This window comes from Phalacrocorax aristotelis, chromosome 1, assembly GCF_949628215.1.
Source record: "Phalacrocorax aristotelis chromosome 1, bGulAri2.1, whole genome shotgun sequence".
In the NCBI taxonomy this organism is placed as follows: domain Eukaryota; kingdom Metazoa; phylum Chordata; class Aves; order Suliformes; family Phalacrocoracidae; genus Phalacrocorax; species Phalacrocorax aristotelis.
The window spans coordinates 29,674,310-29,689,959 of NC_134276.1; the positions used below are offsets into that span (position 1 = coordinate 29,674,310).

The 15,650-nt window shown below is 46.9% G+C and overlaps 1 protein-coding gene across 1 annotated transcript in view; it reads right to left on the minus strand.

Moving 5' to 3' along the window:
• The window catches only part of FOXO1 (forkhead box O1), a 66,497-nt gene extending 50,967 nt beyond the window's left edge, over positions 1 to 15,530 (minus strand). The window contains exon 1 of the mRNA XM_075086020.1: positions 14,759 to 15,530. Coding sequence (XP_074942121.1) covers positions 14,759 to 15,376 — 618 coding nt within the window. The 5' untranslated portion in view covers positions 15,377 to 15,530. The remainder of the gene's footprint in view (positions 1 to 14,758) is intronic.
• Positions 15,531 to 15,650: the final 120 nt, after the last annotated feature.

Below are 15,650 nucleotides of genomic sequence, written 5' to 3' on the forward strand. Positions count from 1 at the left end.
CTTGCTCTGATCATCTTTGAAAATGAAAATATTTCTCTCTTCTTCAAAACTTCTAGTTTTGAAGTTGACAGCTTTTATTTCACACATGAAGAACGCCCTGCACACTTGAAAGCTTGCCACCTTTTCCTCCACAGTACCCTTGGCTCTAAGAAAAGGCACTGCCTCCTTTAAGAGCATCACGTCACCACTGCTATTTCCTATGTTCTCACATCCAATGCAGAGTGTAGTCACATGCTCCTGTTTATACATCCCATAATACAAGGCCCCTATTTATCAATAAATGCCTTGAGGTGCAGAGCAAAGCCCAAGCTAATAAAAACCTGCTAGGATTATCTGCTGGTGTTTCACATCAGCAACAGCAGTGGCCAGGGAAAACTGAAGGGTAATGAGGATGCAGCAGAGATAGTCCAAACAGTAAAGAGCAAAAGGAAGGGGCTGCTGCAGGTACTTGAAGAGTTGGCGAATGAAGAGAGAAGAGAAGGTAAGAGAAATAGAGGCCCAACTTTTTTTATTTTACTTTTTTTTTTTTAAACTCTAAACCAAGACATTAAAGAATGACTTAAAAAATACGCAGACAAATGCTATGCTTTGCTCAGTAAATAACTAACCATTGGAACCCATGGCTGCAGGATAACTACTGGAAAATAACTTGCAGTGATTAAAAAAGGATTAAATGGGTTTTATAAACAATGGTATCTGTTGTTAAACATGCTAAAATAAAATTACAAGAGTTAATAACCCATTTGCTTGAGGGCATAAACTAATCCTCATCTAAGGGTAGCAGAGATCTGCCTGCATGTCAGCTCGATATCTGGTGCAACAACTCCTCTCCACAGGCAAGCAATCTTTGCTTCTAATTCCTGGCATTTAAAAATTGTCTTTCTTGCCTGAAAAAGAGAGCATTCTGTTGTTCAGACCTTCAACTGACCTCACATAATTAATTCTGGACACCAGATATACCATTCCCTTGAGGGGCGGGGCTGAAATGCATGAAAAGGGAGGAAAACACTTTAATTGCTCCACACTTCAATATTCTGCTCTCAATTTCTTCAAATACAGTTTGTCAGGGCACTAAAACCAAGCAGATGAGAAAAATTCTCGTAAAAAGCTTAAAGTCATGAACAAAGCACAAAATCTATTAGTACTTTTCAGTGCACCAGTTCACCAGCCAAATCACTTTATGAGAAAATTAGAGGTTTAGGACAGGCAGCAAGGGAAGCCTTTTAATATATTAGAACAGAAGAATTTACTCTGTCTGGTAATAATTAAAGCATTATCTAATATCATAGCTTGTTCTCAAAGATGGGATAGGGTTGAATTACAAACTCTAAGATTACGATTCCAGCCCTCTCCAAACCCAAACCCATAAGCCTTACTAACAGACTGGCTAGTCTCCCAAATAATTGCTTCTGGACAAAACATGAGATGGGACACAACATGTCCAATGCTCCACTGTGGTTATGAATTTTTGGTTTCAAATGCCAGCTTGCTCTTTCCCACAGGTAAGACGGCTGCGTGCTGGGGACGCTCCTCCCCTGGCTCAGAAGGGCTCCTGGAAGAACAAGTCTCACACATCAGCCCTAAAGAACTCATTCCACAAGCGACCTTTCCCTCTCCACTGCCAGGCCACCCGCTCCAGTTTCATCTGTCTACAGAGTTTTTTATTATTATTTTTTATTTCTAGGGGGGCTGCAAATTACAGCTGACTCAGTTTGGCAATCTCAAGGGTCATCATTTGAACTGTGTTTTCAAAAAAAGGACTTTGCAATGCTCTACTTAAACTCACTAGCAGGCCAGATCAAGTGTTCCCTGCACCTTATGAGTCTCTACAAAGTTTGGCACCGACCACCCAATAAAGCAATATCAGTGCTAGAGCCTCATGTTAAACTGATAACCAAAGCCTACTGACAACCAAAATGCCTGCTGGGGAAAAAAAAAAAAGCTCTGAAACTTAAATTAGTTTTATAGTGAATGTAAACACACTGTTTCAGACCACTTTATGTACATATTCCCTCTCGTCCCCTACTGCTGAAACAGCAAAGCATGCATGGCAGATGGCGTGATTCATCTGAAAATTACTCTAGCAGCACTCTATTAGCCTCTAAGGAGTAAACTAGGATAAAAATATTCTGAATGTTAACTTAAACTAGGCAGCTGTCATAAAGAGTCATCAGGTCAGTCTACTTGCTTAGTTTGCAGAATTTTTCTTTCAATCAGCAATAAGCATTACGTATGAAGAGAGTGTCATTTATTTGTTCTACCTACCAGGAATTAATACAGAAGCAAGAAGGGAAGCAACTGAGGGACAAAAATGTTTATCTTCCCACATATAAGCAAAAAAGTACCAGCTGATGTCAGGCCAAGAGCCGCTGCACATCATGTTAATGACAGCACCAGCCATTTCTGGCAAGATGGGATGGATTCAGTTTCTAGAGACTGCACATCTTAGCTGGGACAACAACTTCTCACAGGCCCAGTAGCTGAACGTGAATCTGCTCAGTTGAGGACATGGAAGGGACCTCAGGAAGTCTACCCCCTGCCCCAAGGCATCAGCAATTATGTCCAAGACATTTGCAAGAAGCTGCTTGGTAATAACATCTACCGAGGGAGCCACCCCCAGCCCCAGCAGCAGTCCCCCAGCTCCATGGAGGACACAGGTAGCCAACCGACACCCCCGAGGGGGTGAGTGAAAGCAGTGAGGGGCATCACGCCTCTGCTCAGCTGCGGTCCCACTCCAGGCTCCCAGGGCAGCACTGCCCACCAGCCCACATGGCACGCAGGGTAACTCACCAGGGGAGTGACAAAACCGGCACCTGCATCACATTCAGTGTCAAGGCAGCCTCACCAGTCAGCCTACCCCAAAAATGCAGTTAAAACACCGTGCCGTCAGTCCCACTCCTTCACACAAAAGAGAGTCAGTAGTACTGCACGTCTTCTTCCAGAGAAATTAAAGGAATTGGGTTCCCAGCTGCAGGGAATGCTGAGCCCTCACTTACGGACCTGTTGGACTAGCACACAATGCCTCCAACTGAAACTCCATCACTCATTTGAAAAAAAGAAACAAAACTCACGCTTAGATGGTTCAGATTATGCTGACAGTACAAAAACTCACTATAGTGCAGGGCACTGCCGCAGGACTGACTACTGTACGTAAATTACCTGGACTCTGGGCCCCAAGCTAAAAAACTCCCAAATAAACAGTCCAGAAGAGCCAACTTATTTTTTTGCTCCATCAACAATAATCCTCAGCCAACAAAAGTTGAATATTTTGTGTGCTTTAGCATGCAGGTTAATCAACCAGGGCGTGAAGCCAGTAACAGAGTTGCCCTCATCTTTGGGGAGAAGGTGGTGAAACTGCGCTTAACGTCATCTCTTCAAAAATGTGTTTTCTACATATGTACACGCTACCATGTCACCCTCGTTGCATAACCGGGTTGTGCAATCATTGCAAATTCATTTACATCTTCATTTTTGCTCCAGAGCTCCAGAAGGGGGAAGGAGGGACGACTGTCAAAGGACAGGGTGGACTTTGCAGAACTGGTCTCCTCGGCCACAGGAGGATGGTCTGAAGAGGGGTCGGAGGCAGCAGGAGGACACCAGGACTCCCTCGCTAATGCCACTACTGCTCATGCAGAGCAGGCGTTTGGAGCAACGTCTCAGAAACCTCAAAGCAAAGGATGACTTCATAGCATCAGGGAATGACTAGCGTTGGCTTGGACTGCAAGCAGACAAGATTATGGTTTCTCCTTTTAATATTTATTACTATGTCATTGCCACAGAACTGTAAAGAAGAAATAGGCAAGACTGCAGTATCAGGTTTTCACAGACTGAACAAACTGGATTATTCAAGAGCGACTCAAGTTTCCTAACAAGCATGGAAAAGTCTGCATTAAGATAGCATCTCTTTATTTTCCCAAAATCAGTTGCAACAGGCTGCGTTTTAAAATACTTCTTTAAACTCCCATCCTCATTTTTATTTCAAGAAGGCATTTACTAGATTTACTACATTTGTGCATAAGGGTGCAACACACCAACAGCACCAGGGACCAGACCAGACCAGCGTTAATACTCCACTGGCTAGAATATACACTCTCACAATGTTGAGAGAGATGCTCAGCTTTTGCAGCAAAGGCAAACCCTCAACCATAAAGGTCTGACACTATAGTTTTACTCAGAGGCTGTGTATATTCATCAAGAAAAAAGGGGAAATGAGGCCAGAAAAAAAATCCCCCAACTGGAGCTGAAAGAGAAAGCTCCTGGCTCAGCCCTCTCCACACCTCTCCAAGGTTTCCAACCATTGTGCCACCTGCACTTAAAACACAGAAGTGCCTTCCACCTCTGCCTTAATGCCATCCCAAGGATGGCAGGGCCAAGATACCGTAACAGCTATGAAAAAGTGAAGCTGCTCGGAGTTAAACATGCAGTCACACTCTGGGTTTTGACATCTAAAACAAAAATTACACCTGTTTTGGTATTGCTTCCTTTACTGTAGATTTCTTGATATTAATCAAGATCTAAATACATCTAGCTAGATAAAAATATGTAGCTCGTTTTTATTTATGTTTGAATTGTATAACACAATTTGATCAGATCACACATGAGGCTGTATTCTCACCCTGAATTTCAAATAGCTTCTGGTTTGAGCTGCAGATCTGTCAGCTGAGCAGAGCTCAGCTCAAAGAGGCAGGGCTGAAGTAGGACAAGCGTAGCAGTGGCGACAGGCAAACAGCAACTGCACATACCTGAGCCAGATCTGGCTCTAGCAACTTAACCTTCCTTAACATCACCACAAAGCTCTTTAAAAAACAAAAAACCCAAACCAGCAGTAATACTAATGAATCTAATCAATAAACAATTATTTTGGAACAGCACAGCCATCATGAATCTTTCACTTCAGCAAAAGTGTTGCTTTCCTCACCTTAACCTCTGAAGACACTGAATCACTACAAACTTCTCCCTGTAACTGCTAAGAGGAAATGTGATTCCCTTCCCTGACAGCCCCCCCGGAACACCTGAGCAGCAAAGAGAGAAGTACCCACGAACAGGCCCAACACACAGCAGCGTGTCAGCAGGACCTCGCCAGCAGGCTCAGCTCTGGCACGGAGCAGCCACCAGGTCACAGCTCCAACACCCAGAGAAATATGCGCAGCAGCAGGGCCAGAAGCCAGGCTCCAGGCTTTCCCAAAAAGCCGCCTTCTCACACCTCCCCACCTCTTCACACCTTCCAAGGCTTGCATCTGAGAGGACTGCTGTTAAGGGCAGCTGGGAGCAGCCCTTGGATCCAGCCCAGCAGCACTCTGATGCTGGAGCCTCGCAGGGCAGTGCTGCAGGGAAAGGGGGCAAAGGGGGGAAGGAAAGAAGAGGCAGACTAAGCAATAGTTACAAATTACACCTGCTAATTACACATCTCCAGAAGGGAGACAACAACAGGAAGGATCCCTCTTCCCTCAGCGTGCCACCAAGATGCCTTCAGAGCCAGGTTTTCTGGGAGAAGGGGTTGTGGGGGTTGCAAACAATTAAATTTAATTTGAAGGTTCACATTTGAAGAGAATATTTTTGGAAAGAGAAATCAACATGTTAACAGCGAGCAGGAGCACAGAGCACAAAATCTTTTCACATCCTGACAGGGGAGAACTGCGGAGGCCTGCTATGAAGGATCTCTGAATAACAGCATCTTCATTTTTTGAATATCTAATTAGGAGTTTCTATATATTGCAAAGCATTGCTATAAGATATAATTTAGTTGGCAAACACTAAAGATCTCTCAGTCTGTAAGTATGCTTTTGGCAATCAAAATTTAAATCTGGATATATATCTGAGATATGCACAGCACAGGTAGATTTTTTTTTATTCTAACAATTACATTCAAATTAGCAGATTAACTCAAATCAGTTTTAAGCAAATGCAAGCTACAAGGAAATCAGCCTCCTCCACCACCACAGCAGCGTATTTTTGGATTGTTAGTATCCTTACTCCCGTTAGCAGCTTCATATTCATTTAATATATATTAAAGGGCAGCAGACGAAGTGGAACAAGTTTTGTCTAAATCTAAGAAGGCTACAGACGCCAGAATTTTGCACCAACTCGGACTTGAAACTCACACATGCCAAAAAAACATTTGCAATTGCGCTAACTCCCACTGTGGGAACTGAAAGGCAGCTTCATATAACACAACGGGCAACAAATCCATTCCTTTAATTTCAGTCGCCAAATTTTAATTAATTTCCATCCAGGCAAACATTAAGCGTTTCTGCTGATCTTGCAGGATGTAAGCTCATTTGCACAATAAATGCGGTCTAACAAGTCACCACATTTATAGCAAGTTGCTTCAGTCTTATCTAACTGCGTAGTTTGAAAAGTCAGTGATGGGTAAGTGAAACTCCACCCACGTCACAGTTTCTGGAGTTAAGCATAAGAACTGAAGAAGTTGCTACCTTCTCATTGCAAGCAAGACTGCCAACAGTATTTGGACAATTAGAGTCCATATTCTAAACTATGCACATAGCCCTTGTTTAGGAAGGGGGGAAGGAGCATGCAATTTTCACGTCAATATTCTTCTACAAAATGAATGTCCGCATTCCAATGCTCCAGAGCTCCCCTTCCCAAAAAAAAGCAAAGTCAAAGACCCTCTGCTGCCCACTCATGGTAACTGTGAAAAGAAAAGAAAAAAAAAAAAGGAAAACAAATCAAACTTGAATTATATTGTATAATTTAAATAGGTCAACATATAAACGAAACGGTCACAAGTTCTGCCTATGCCAGGAGGCACATATCACTGCAGCAGAGACCATCGGCAAGAACAGAGGTTCCCCAGAAAATGGATCTGCCAGCAGAAAGGGCAAGGGGCAGCTGGGGAATCAGCCTGCACATAGCAGCTGCTGCCCATCTACGCGCAGCTGGCTCCAGCCCAGAGACTGAAGACCAGCTCCAGGTGAACAGCAGCGGTGCAGCGCCCTCCCAGATAGAGACAGCACTTTTGCTCACTTGCTCCTCTGCAACATCAGCAGGAGAGCAATAGAGCGGTGCCCCGGCTGCTCAGCTACCGAGCTGCGGTAGCTGTGGGTTAGCCTCACCAGCAAGTGGCTGCCCCCTGCATCCCTTGTCTTTATAAACCTCCAGCTTTCCCCAAAACTACAGTTTCCATGGAGAGCACGAAGGCTGCCTACATGTAGAACTCCTTCGTGTATACACACCGCTCATTCCATTAAAAAAAGTTTTTAATTTCCCAATTTCTGCCCATGATTAAAATCTCATTAAGATACAAACTAAATTAAAAGGGGGTGTGGGGGGGGTGTCTCTCTAACATTTTTAGAGGGAGACGTCAACATCCAAGAAGCAGAGCGCAGCCCACTTCACCCTTTCACATCCTGATGCAGGAGAAGCACGGAGGCCTGGCATGAAGTGGCTTCTGAATGACAGATATTAAAAACAAAAATTGAAGATGCTCATTAAGTAAGAGCTCTTACATATTACAAAGCATATCTAGGAGATATGATTTAGTTGGCAAATACTACAAGTTAAGGGCACCTCTGCTTGCAAGCACTTTTCTGGCAATCAACCCAAATTTAAACCTGAATACATACTATTTTGGAGACCATGCCCCACACATACACAGTACGTTCTCTCCAGTACGCAAGTGCCAGGCTTACACCCCTTAGACCTATGCAGCAAAAACAGCCTTAACGAAATTAAAAAGGAGCCCCACACGCTCACACCAATGTGAGCCTGGGCTGCAGTTAACACACCAGGAAAGCACTCGGAGAAACACGGGCTGCTTAGAAATGCCATCACAGCCATCCCTGGCACACTGGCTTGAAGCAGCAACAGGACCGAAAGCAATTCCAGCTGCATGGATTCCTAGCATTCCCAAAAATTAGGTTTCTAAGGCTGGAACAAGAGGAGACTTGTACCTTTAAGTTAACTCTAAAATAAGATGTATTTTCAAACAGAACTAAAACATCATTGATACTGTATAGTGATGCAAGATGCCTTTAACAACAGTAATTTGCCTTGAGCAAATTGAGTGTTGCTCTCCACTCCTCCAGCAAATTTCTAATCTCTGTCTAATACAGCAGCTCTCAGAATCCCAGGTGATTTTCAGTGACTACATTTTTAAACCTAGTCACTTCTGGTCCCATGTACCACAAAGCAAAGCATTGCTAAACCTTTACCGTTTACTGCCAAGTGCTTGAAAACTAAATACATTTGGCTCCCTAGGTATTATTTTAAGTGATCTGGTAAAGATTAGTATCCACTATCGAAATCTAGCACAAGCAAGAGGCCTAACTAAGTTCTTAGCAGATAATCATCAATCCCGTAAAAGCAGTTGACTTAGCTCTTTTTATTCCTCCACCTCCTCCGTTAGGAATGGAGACCTACCAAGAAACGTCATGATATAACTGCTACACTGCTAAATTAAGATGTTTGCATATCACAAACTACGGTACAGGAATGAAGCACCTTTGTTTGACAAACACACTTGAATAACATTTACTAAATATGTTTAGAAATAATACTTAAATTCATACTCAATTTAATTCATGCTGAAGCTCTCTGTGGAGCAGCAGAGATGCTATTCTTCAAAATGTGACTCTTCCCAGCACACTTCATCCATTTCTGAAGTGCAGACTATCACCACACAGAGCAGTGTTTCCCCACTATTTAAAACCCCTTTTGGCACACCAGATTTACAAACAAAATGCTACAAAATTCATTAAAATATTAGTATGTACTACCATATGTTTAACTATGACTAGCTGCAGCTAGCATCAGTGAATTTGAAGTTCCTTCTTCATAGCAGTTGACAATAAATATATCCATCTTTTACATATTTCTGAAAGAGGAAAATAAACTCTTTATATATACTGAAGATACCTGGATTACTTCAATATTCATTACTCAAGATTATAAAGTCATTCCCACTAGAAATCCTTGTTTCATATACTAACTTTCTCCCAAAACAGAAGGGTCTGAAGGTTCAATCTCTGTAGCCACAGCCCTACATACTTCACAAATCTGTGGCTGCAAGATGTATCAGCATTTTTGTTCCAAAAGCCAAGCACTCATTTTACAAAATATTCACCAGTTGTGTAAACAGAAGAGCATATATTTAGGTAGCATTATGCTCTGGAAGCTGAAAAAAGTCTGAACAGACATCTCAAGAGTACATAATTTCTGGAGTCTTACAAAAAATCTATAACACAAAAAATATTGTATATTTTATTGTTGATCACTGTATTTAAAAAACCCTCACATACTTTAACTAAACATCTTTATCCCCTTGTATCCCGCTGTTTCCCCTTTCCATCCCAGGCAGCAAAACCCCTAGTTCCCTAAACCACCAACTTCACTGGCAACTTGTGAAACAGCATCAAGTGATACAAAAATAATGATACTGAGAAAGCAGCTGAGCGTGTTGTAAGGAATACAGTGGCAAAGAGAGCAGTTACTTCAGTTGAAGTTCTTTAAAGTCAGGGACTTCAGGAAAACTTAGTTCATTATGTCAGTAGACAAAGTCGCTCAGGCATTTTGTTTAGGTGTTTAATCTTTCCTATAACCATAGAAATAACTGAACAGACATCGCAGCAAATAGAAAACAGGCAAAGAAAATTAAGAGTATTTCCAACACAATTCAAGGCCCTGATGGGAAGCTCAAAACCACCCACAAACACTGGGACACGTCACACCAGACAGCGCGAGCCACAGGCAGCGAGGGCATCTTGAGCATCCCGGCTGCTGAGAGGCAGCACAGTCCCCCCCAGCCACAACCTGCCTGCAGCACCGTGGGATGGAGCCAGGAAGCCCAGACGCCGCCCCAAAAACGGTACAGCAACATACAGGTTTGAGGCCAGAATGGGCTTTTTCCTTCAAGCAAGGGCTGAGGTCCAAAGGGCAAACATAAAAGGAGAGACAGAATTAAGTTTAAAAGGAACAGTTAGCTGGCATTGCGATACAGCTTCGCCGTGAGTTATTCGGGTGCAGTTGAGGAGAGCACCTTGCACCTGCAAAGATTAAGCTGAACTTTCATACCTGAAGCTTCTCACTTGCTAAGCGAAATGCCAGTGGGTGACTCAGACAGAAGAGGAAGGCTGCTACAAAGGACTTTCCAGTGGTAGTGAGCAGGTATGCAAGCCCCTAAATAGTAAAACTCACAATGGGGTGGGCAGACACTGGAACTGCTCTGGCCATTTCTCCGAGCATGCCTCCGCCGAGATCACGTCGCAGCAAAGCAGCTGCAACTACAGCTTCCAGCTGTTGAAGCTATTACTAGTGCCGCATGTAAAAAGGTATGACTGTAATCGCATTTAACCTGGCAGAATGTCGAAATAGAAAACCAAATGTAAATACTTGCATATGCATGTGTGTGTGCTGTATGTATAATACAACGCATGATGCCAGCGGGGTCCACAAATCACCTGGGGAAGCATCTAAAGGGACAGAGGTAAATACCTACAAGTATGCAGGCATTGAGGGAACACACAGCAATTCTTCAAGGCAATCTTCAGTTGTTATATTTCCATGTAGAAAAAGAAATGTGTGATAAAAACCTCTTAAAGATGTAGTCATTTCACTTTAAATAAATTGTACACATTTCCAAGATTTAAATTGTTCACTGATCTAGACTCAAAAGCTTTGGACAACTTCTGTAAAGATTATTCTTGATTTCTCAAAGTCTTTCAACCACTTCATGCTACATGTGGCTTTCAAACCAAACACAGCACAATCCAGAATTTATTTTGCATGGAGACTGATGCACTATAGTGTAGAGTCATGACCGCAGAGTATTCCTACGATAAGGCCACCGAAAGCACAAGTCCCACACCTGTTTTGTCCTCAGGCTTTCGGGCTTACACCCATTGGCCGTTCTGCAGCTAGATGTCATCTATTCTCATTCCTTCAGCAAAAAAATAAATTTAGGTGATCAAGTTTCCTTGGGACTAAAAGTCGAGGAGGTGAAAATACCCATGCGACCTTAACACCTGCCACTGTGAAAAATAAACAACCCATCCACCTCAAGATGAGTGTCACCGAAACACTGTGTCTTCTGTTTCAGAAAAATTACAGGTTTTCATTTGAACCCATTTCAAAAGCAGGTTAAAAGTATGAGCCCATTCAAGGCAGCTTAACCGTGATAGCTCCTTATGATAAATCTCAACAATCCTGCCATGAAGCACAGACATAGTAAAATATGCACAGCACAGAGATGTTTTATATTTTATATACGGTGATTAGCCAAAAAGCTATCAGATTTGAGTAAAGGAAGAGTTATCTACAGCTGCAGTGAAGTTCTTGGAGGACTACAGACTGTCTTAAGCCTTATGCCTCCCACTAGCACAGGTAAGGGAAGACATCGCTTTCACTTGACTACTTCTAGGAGAGAAGTTTCAGTCTTCCATACAACTTTCACAATTTCTTTGTTATCTCTGAAACAGATCTTGGTCTTGCTTCAGCTTTCTCTGAGCAACTCTGGTCGCTATCAGCACTTGTTCACATTCAACAATAGAGCAGGTCTGGCAGAGCACATCTCAAGTGCTTCTTCACTCAAGGCAGCCACTGCGCAGGGGGTCATGCAGACTTTGCTCCCCTGGAGTTCCACGGGGGGGTGTTTACAAAGCAGAGCTTGTGCTAAGAAAGTCTGGAATAAAATACTTCATATGTATAGCTGAGAACAATTTTACCTACTTTAATAAGCTACTACTGATAATTTTATGTGACTACCTTTGACTTTGACTCTTATTTAAAAGGCTATTTTTATTTGAAAGTTTTTACTTGGGAAGAACTTGGATGCTATTCTGAGCTCCCAACAGATAATGCTGACACCGCTAAACTTCTTTATTCAGTGAACAATGAAAAAGCAGCCTAACATCGGATGTTAAATCAGGGCAGTACAGATTCACAAGCATTAGAGCAGTTAGCCCTCATCTTCTGGGTGAGAAGCACAGCCTTGCCCCTATGCAGAAAGCGCACGGTCTTTTTAATTTCTTGCACATTTCATAGATTTTGTGTATAATTTGAAAGGCGTCTTGCTGCACTTACAAATATGCAAACTCCAAGAAGTGTCTCGAAGCTTTATTTAAGGGGGGGGAGGAGGGAGAGGAGAACCACCCTCTCTTTCTCAGACTGCGAAACAACCGCGCACAAGGTACTCCCAGCCCTAAGCCAGTGCCAGGCTGTAATGCGAACCTGCGCTCCCTCTGTCAGCAGAAAAATCCGCCGCTAATCTGTGCTCATCGCCTGAGCAATGCTCCTCCTCTGCCGGGGCCCTCGGCTGACTCAGGCTTCGCTCCCAGCCCTGTGCCCGCACCTACAGCGGGTCCCAGACCCCCAAGGAACAAGCAAACCAACAGCTCCCAAACTGGGGGGAGGGGGAAGAAAGGAATAAAGAAAGAAAGAAAAAAAAAATTAATCCTTCTTCGAGCTGAGCCGTGGATAAGTGATAAACAAGGCAAACAGGCTGCACGCCTCAACCAGATCAGTTATGGCATTGACACCCGGTGGCTGCCAGTAACTAAACCTGAAAAGGTGTTTTAAGAGACACTGCATTTATCTCGCTGAAGTGGTAAAACCTGCAAGCGCATAACTTTGAGGAGCCTGGCAGTGACGCAGCCAAAGGAAGGGATTAGAGCAACATGTGCCCAACGCAGAACACAGTAACTACTTAATTATGGTAGGTGAGCCCATGTGTATTTACCCGCTAGCAGTGGCAGGGTACCTACTGCACCCTACCAGGGGGTACTACAGCCAAAAATCGTACCGGTAACGGCTGTCCCTGTCACAGCAGAGGTATGTGGGCATAGAAAGGGCTCGCTCTGTCAGAAAGAGGAGTGCAAGGCATCTTACTTGCTGAAGCACCACAGGAAGAGCAGCAATACGATAGGAAGCACCCAATAAGTTACACAGCTAGCAGAGTTTCTTACTTGCTCGCTTGAATTTGGGAGTTCTTTGCTTTGATTTTATTTTGGTTTGTTTGGTTTTCAGTTCTCTTCTACTCATTCTGAAATTGAAGTATCTTGCTTTTTTCAAGGAGACTGAAATACCACCAGAAAAAAAAAAACACAGCATTTTCAAGTGACAAGTTACCTTATTTAAAAGTTGACAGCTATCAATCATTTCACTCCTATGAAAGGTTTTCATGAAAGATGTCTTCAGACAATTATCCTTTAAATTTTTGAGTCAAACATATCGATAGAAACTAACAAATTTTTCTTAAAAGCCTTAAAAGCCTTCACCTAAAAGCAAGTTTAAGATTAACCTGCATTTCCTTAGCAGGACGTTGCTTACCTCTAAAAAAAAAAAAAAATACATTTACAAAAATCTTATATAACAAACGTTCCTAGCTATGCAATTAAAAATACATAAATACGCAATTTGAGTTGACTCTTTCTTCCTTAAAAAAGGCAAATAATACAGATATTAGAAAGCGAAGCAGAGAGTTTGGCTGGCCCCAACTCGACTGAAGTCACGAACACACCCGGACGTGCTGATACCGTGCTAGGTGCGTGCACCTCACGCGTTTATTGCCATCATTTAATCCCTCACAGGGCGGAGGAGGCTCTGCCTTTACGCAGACAGCTAAAGCTTATTCTGACAACGCTCTCATGCAACAGTGCCGCGAAACCATGCGCTCCACCTCCGCGGGAGCAGGGGCACAGGTGGGCGACACGTTCTCGACAGAGGCCTCGGAGGAAGAGGACTTGCTCGCCGCAGCGTTAAGCGTTCGCCACGCTCAGGGATGCCCACCTGGAGGGTACCACGGGCCCCGCGCAGCCACCGTCACGGTGGGTGAGGGCGAGCGCGGCCACGCAGCCACACGCAAAGCGACGCCGGGCTCGGGGCCACCTGCCTGGGAGGGCGGCCAGTGCCCGCGGGGTCCCCGGGGACCCGGGGGCGAGGCAGTGCTCCAGCAGCTGGCTTTTCGGCCTGGCTCTGAGCAGTACCAGCCGCTCAGCTCCAGCCTGCGCAGGGCTGAGCAGAAAACCCCACCGCCAGCGGGTCACTGCTACCCGCCTGAAGGGCTACAGAGCCTGCGCTGCAGGAGGAAACTCTGTCCCACGATTTAACAGGGGAAAGACGCTCCCGCAACCCAAGTTTAACAAAGCCATCAAGACAAATACAGCGGCTTACTCATTAAACACACGGTATTTCTGCAACCCTTGTCCTGCCTCCGCTCTTTCCCCATCCCTGTTTGCTTCTGGCCCCTCTCCGCCGCCCGACGGCAACCCCCCCGGGCCGGGCAGCCCCCGGGGAGGCGGCCGTGCCCCCGCAGCACCCGACGGCCACCCCCACGACACGGGTGTCGGAGCCCGGCCTCGACCGGCCGCCCCAGGGGAGCCGGAGGAGGCGGCAGCGCTCCCGCCGGGTTTGCCCGGGGACGGCGCCGTGACACGACATGAACTTTTGCTTTCTGCGGGGCAGGACGGGGGGAGTGGTGGGGGGAAGGCGGAGAGTTGGGGGGGGCGGGTGGCCCCGGCCCCTCCTGCGCCCCACCGGGGGGAGGGCAAACCGTTTTTTTCCCCCTTAGCAAGGGTGAAATAAGTACAATTTTAAGGAAGAAAAAAATAAACAAACCCAAAACCGGCAGAACAGGGAGCCGGAGCGCTGCAAACTGCGCGGCGGGGAGCACGGGGTTGGGGGGTCGGGGGGAGAGCGGCGTGCCCGGCCCTTCGCACCGCGGCGGCTCCCGGCCCGGGCGGCCGCGCCTCCCGGGACCCCTCTTCCCTCCCCTCCGACGGGGAGTCCCCCACCGCCCGCCCCTCACCTTCCAGCCGGCCGAGCTGTTGCTGTCGCCCTTATCCTTGAAGTAGGGGACGCTCTTGACCATCCACTCGTAGATCTGGGAGAGGGTGAGCCGCTTCTCGGGGGAGCTCTCGATGGCCTTGGTGATGAGGTCCGCGTAGGACAGGTTGCCCCAGGCGTTGCGGCGCGACGAGCTGCTCTTGCGGGGCTGCCCGGCCACGGGGCCCGGCGACAGACCGGCCACGGGCGGTGGTACCGGTGGTACCGGCGGCGGTCCCGGCGTGTGGAGGCGGCAGCCGGCCTCGGGCGCCGGGAAGTCCCCGCAGCGGCAGGCGGCCGCCTCCGGGGGGGCGGCGGCGGTGGGCAGCGGCGCGAAGTCCTCGCTCTCCTCAAGCAGGCTGAGGTTGCTGATGAAGTCGGCGCTGAGCGCTCCCGAGGCGGCGGCAGCGGCGGCACCACCGGCCCCGGCCGCGGCCCCGGCCGCCCCCTCGGGCTGCCCGCCGCACGACGGCGCCGGGCTGGAGGTGGCCGAGCTGGGCGGGTTGAACTCCGGCCGCGGCAGAGGCCAGGTGCAGGAACGGGGCCGCGGCAGCGGCTCGAAGTCGGGGTCGATGTCCACCAGCTGCGGTGCCTCGGCCATGGCGGGGCCGGGGCGGGAGCGCGGCGACGGCGGCGGCGGCAGCGGGGCGGCTGGGCTCAGCGCCACCGCCCCATACAGGCTCCGGGCGCGGACCGGGGCGGCCCCGACGGCGCGGCCGCCAACAACCGCTGGCGGCTCCGGCCCCGCCGCCCTGCCCCTGCCCCTGCCCCTGCCCGGCTCCCGGTTCCCGGTTCCCTGCCCTCCGCGGCGGCAGCAATAGCAGCAACCCGGCCGCCCCGCGCGCACCGACTGGAGCGACCGCCCCGTGCGGGCC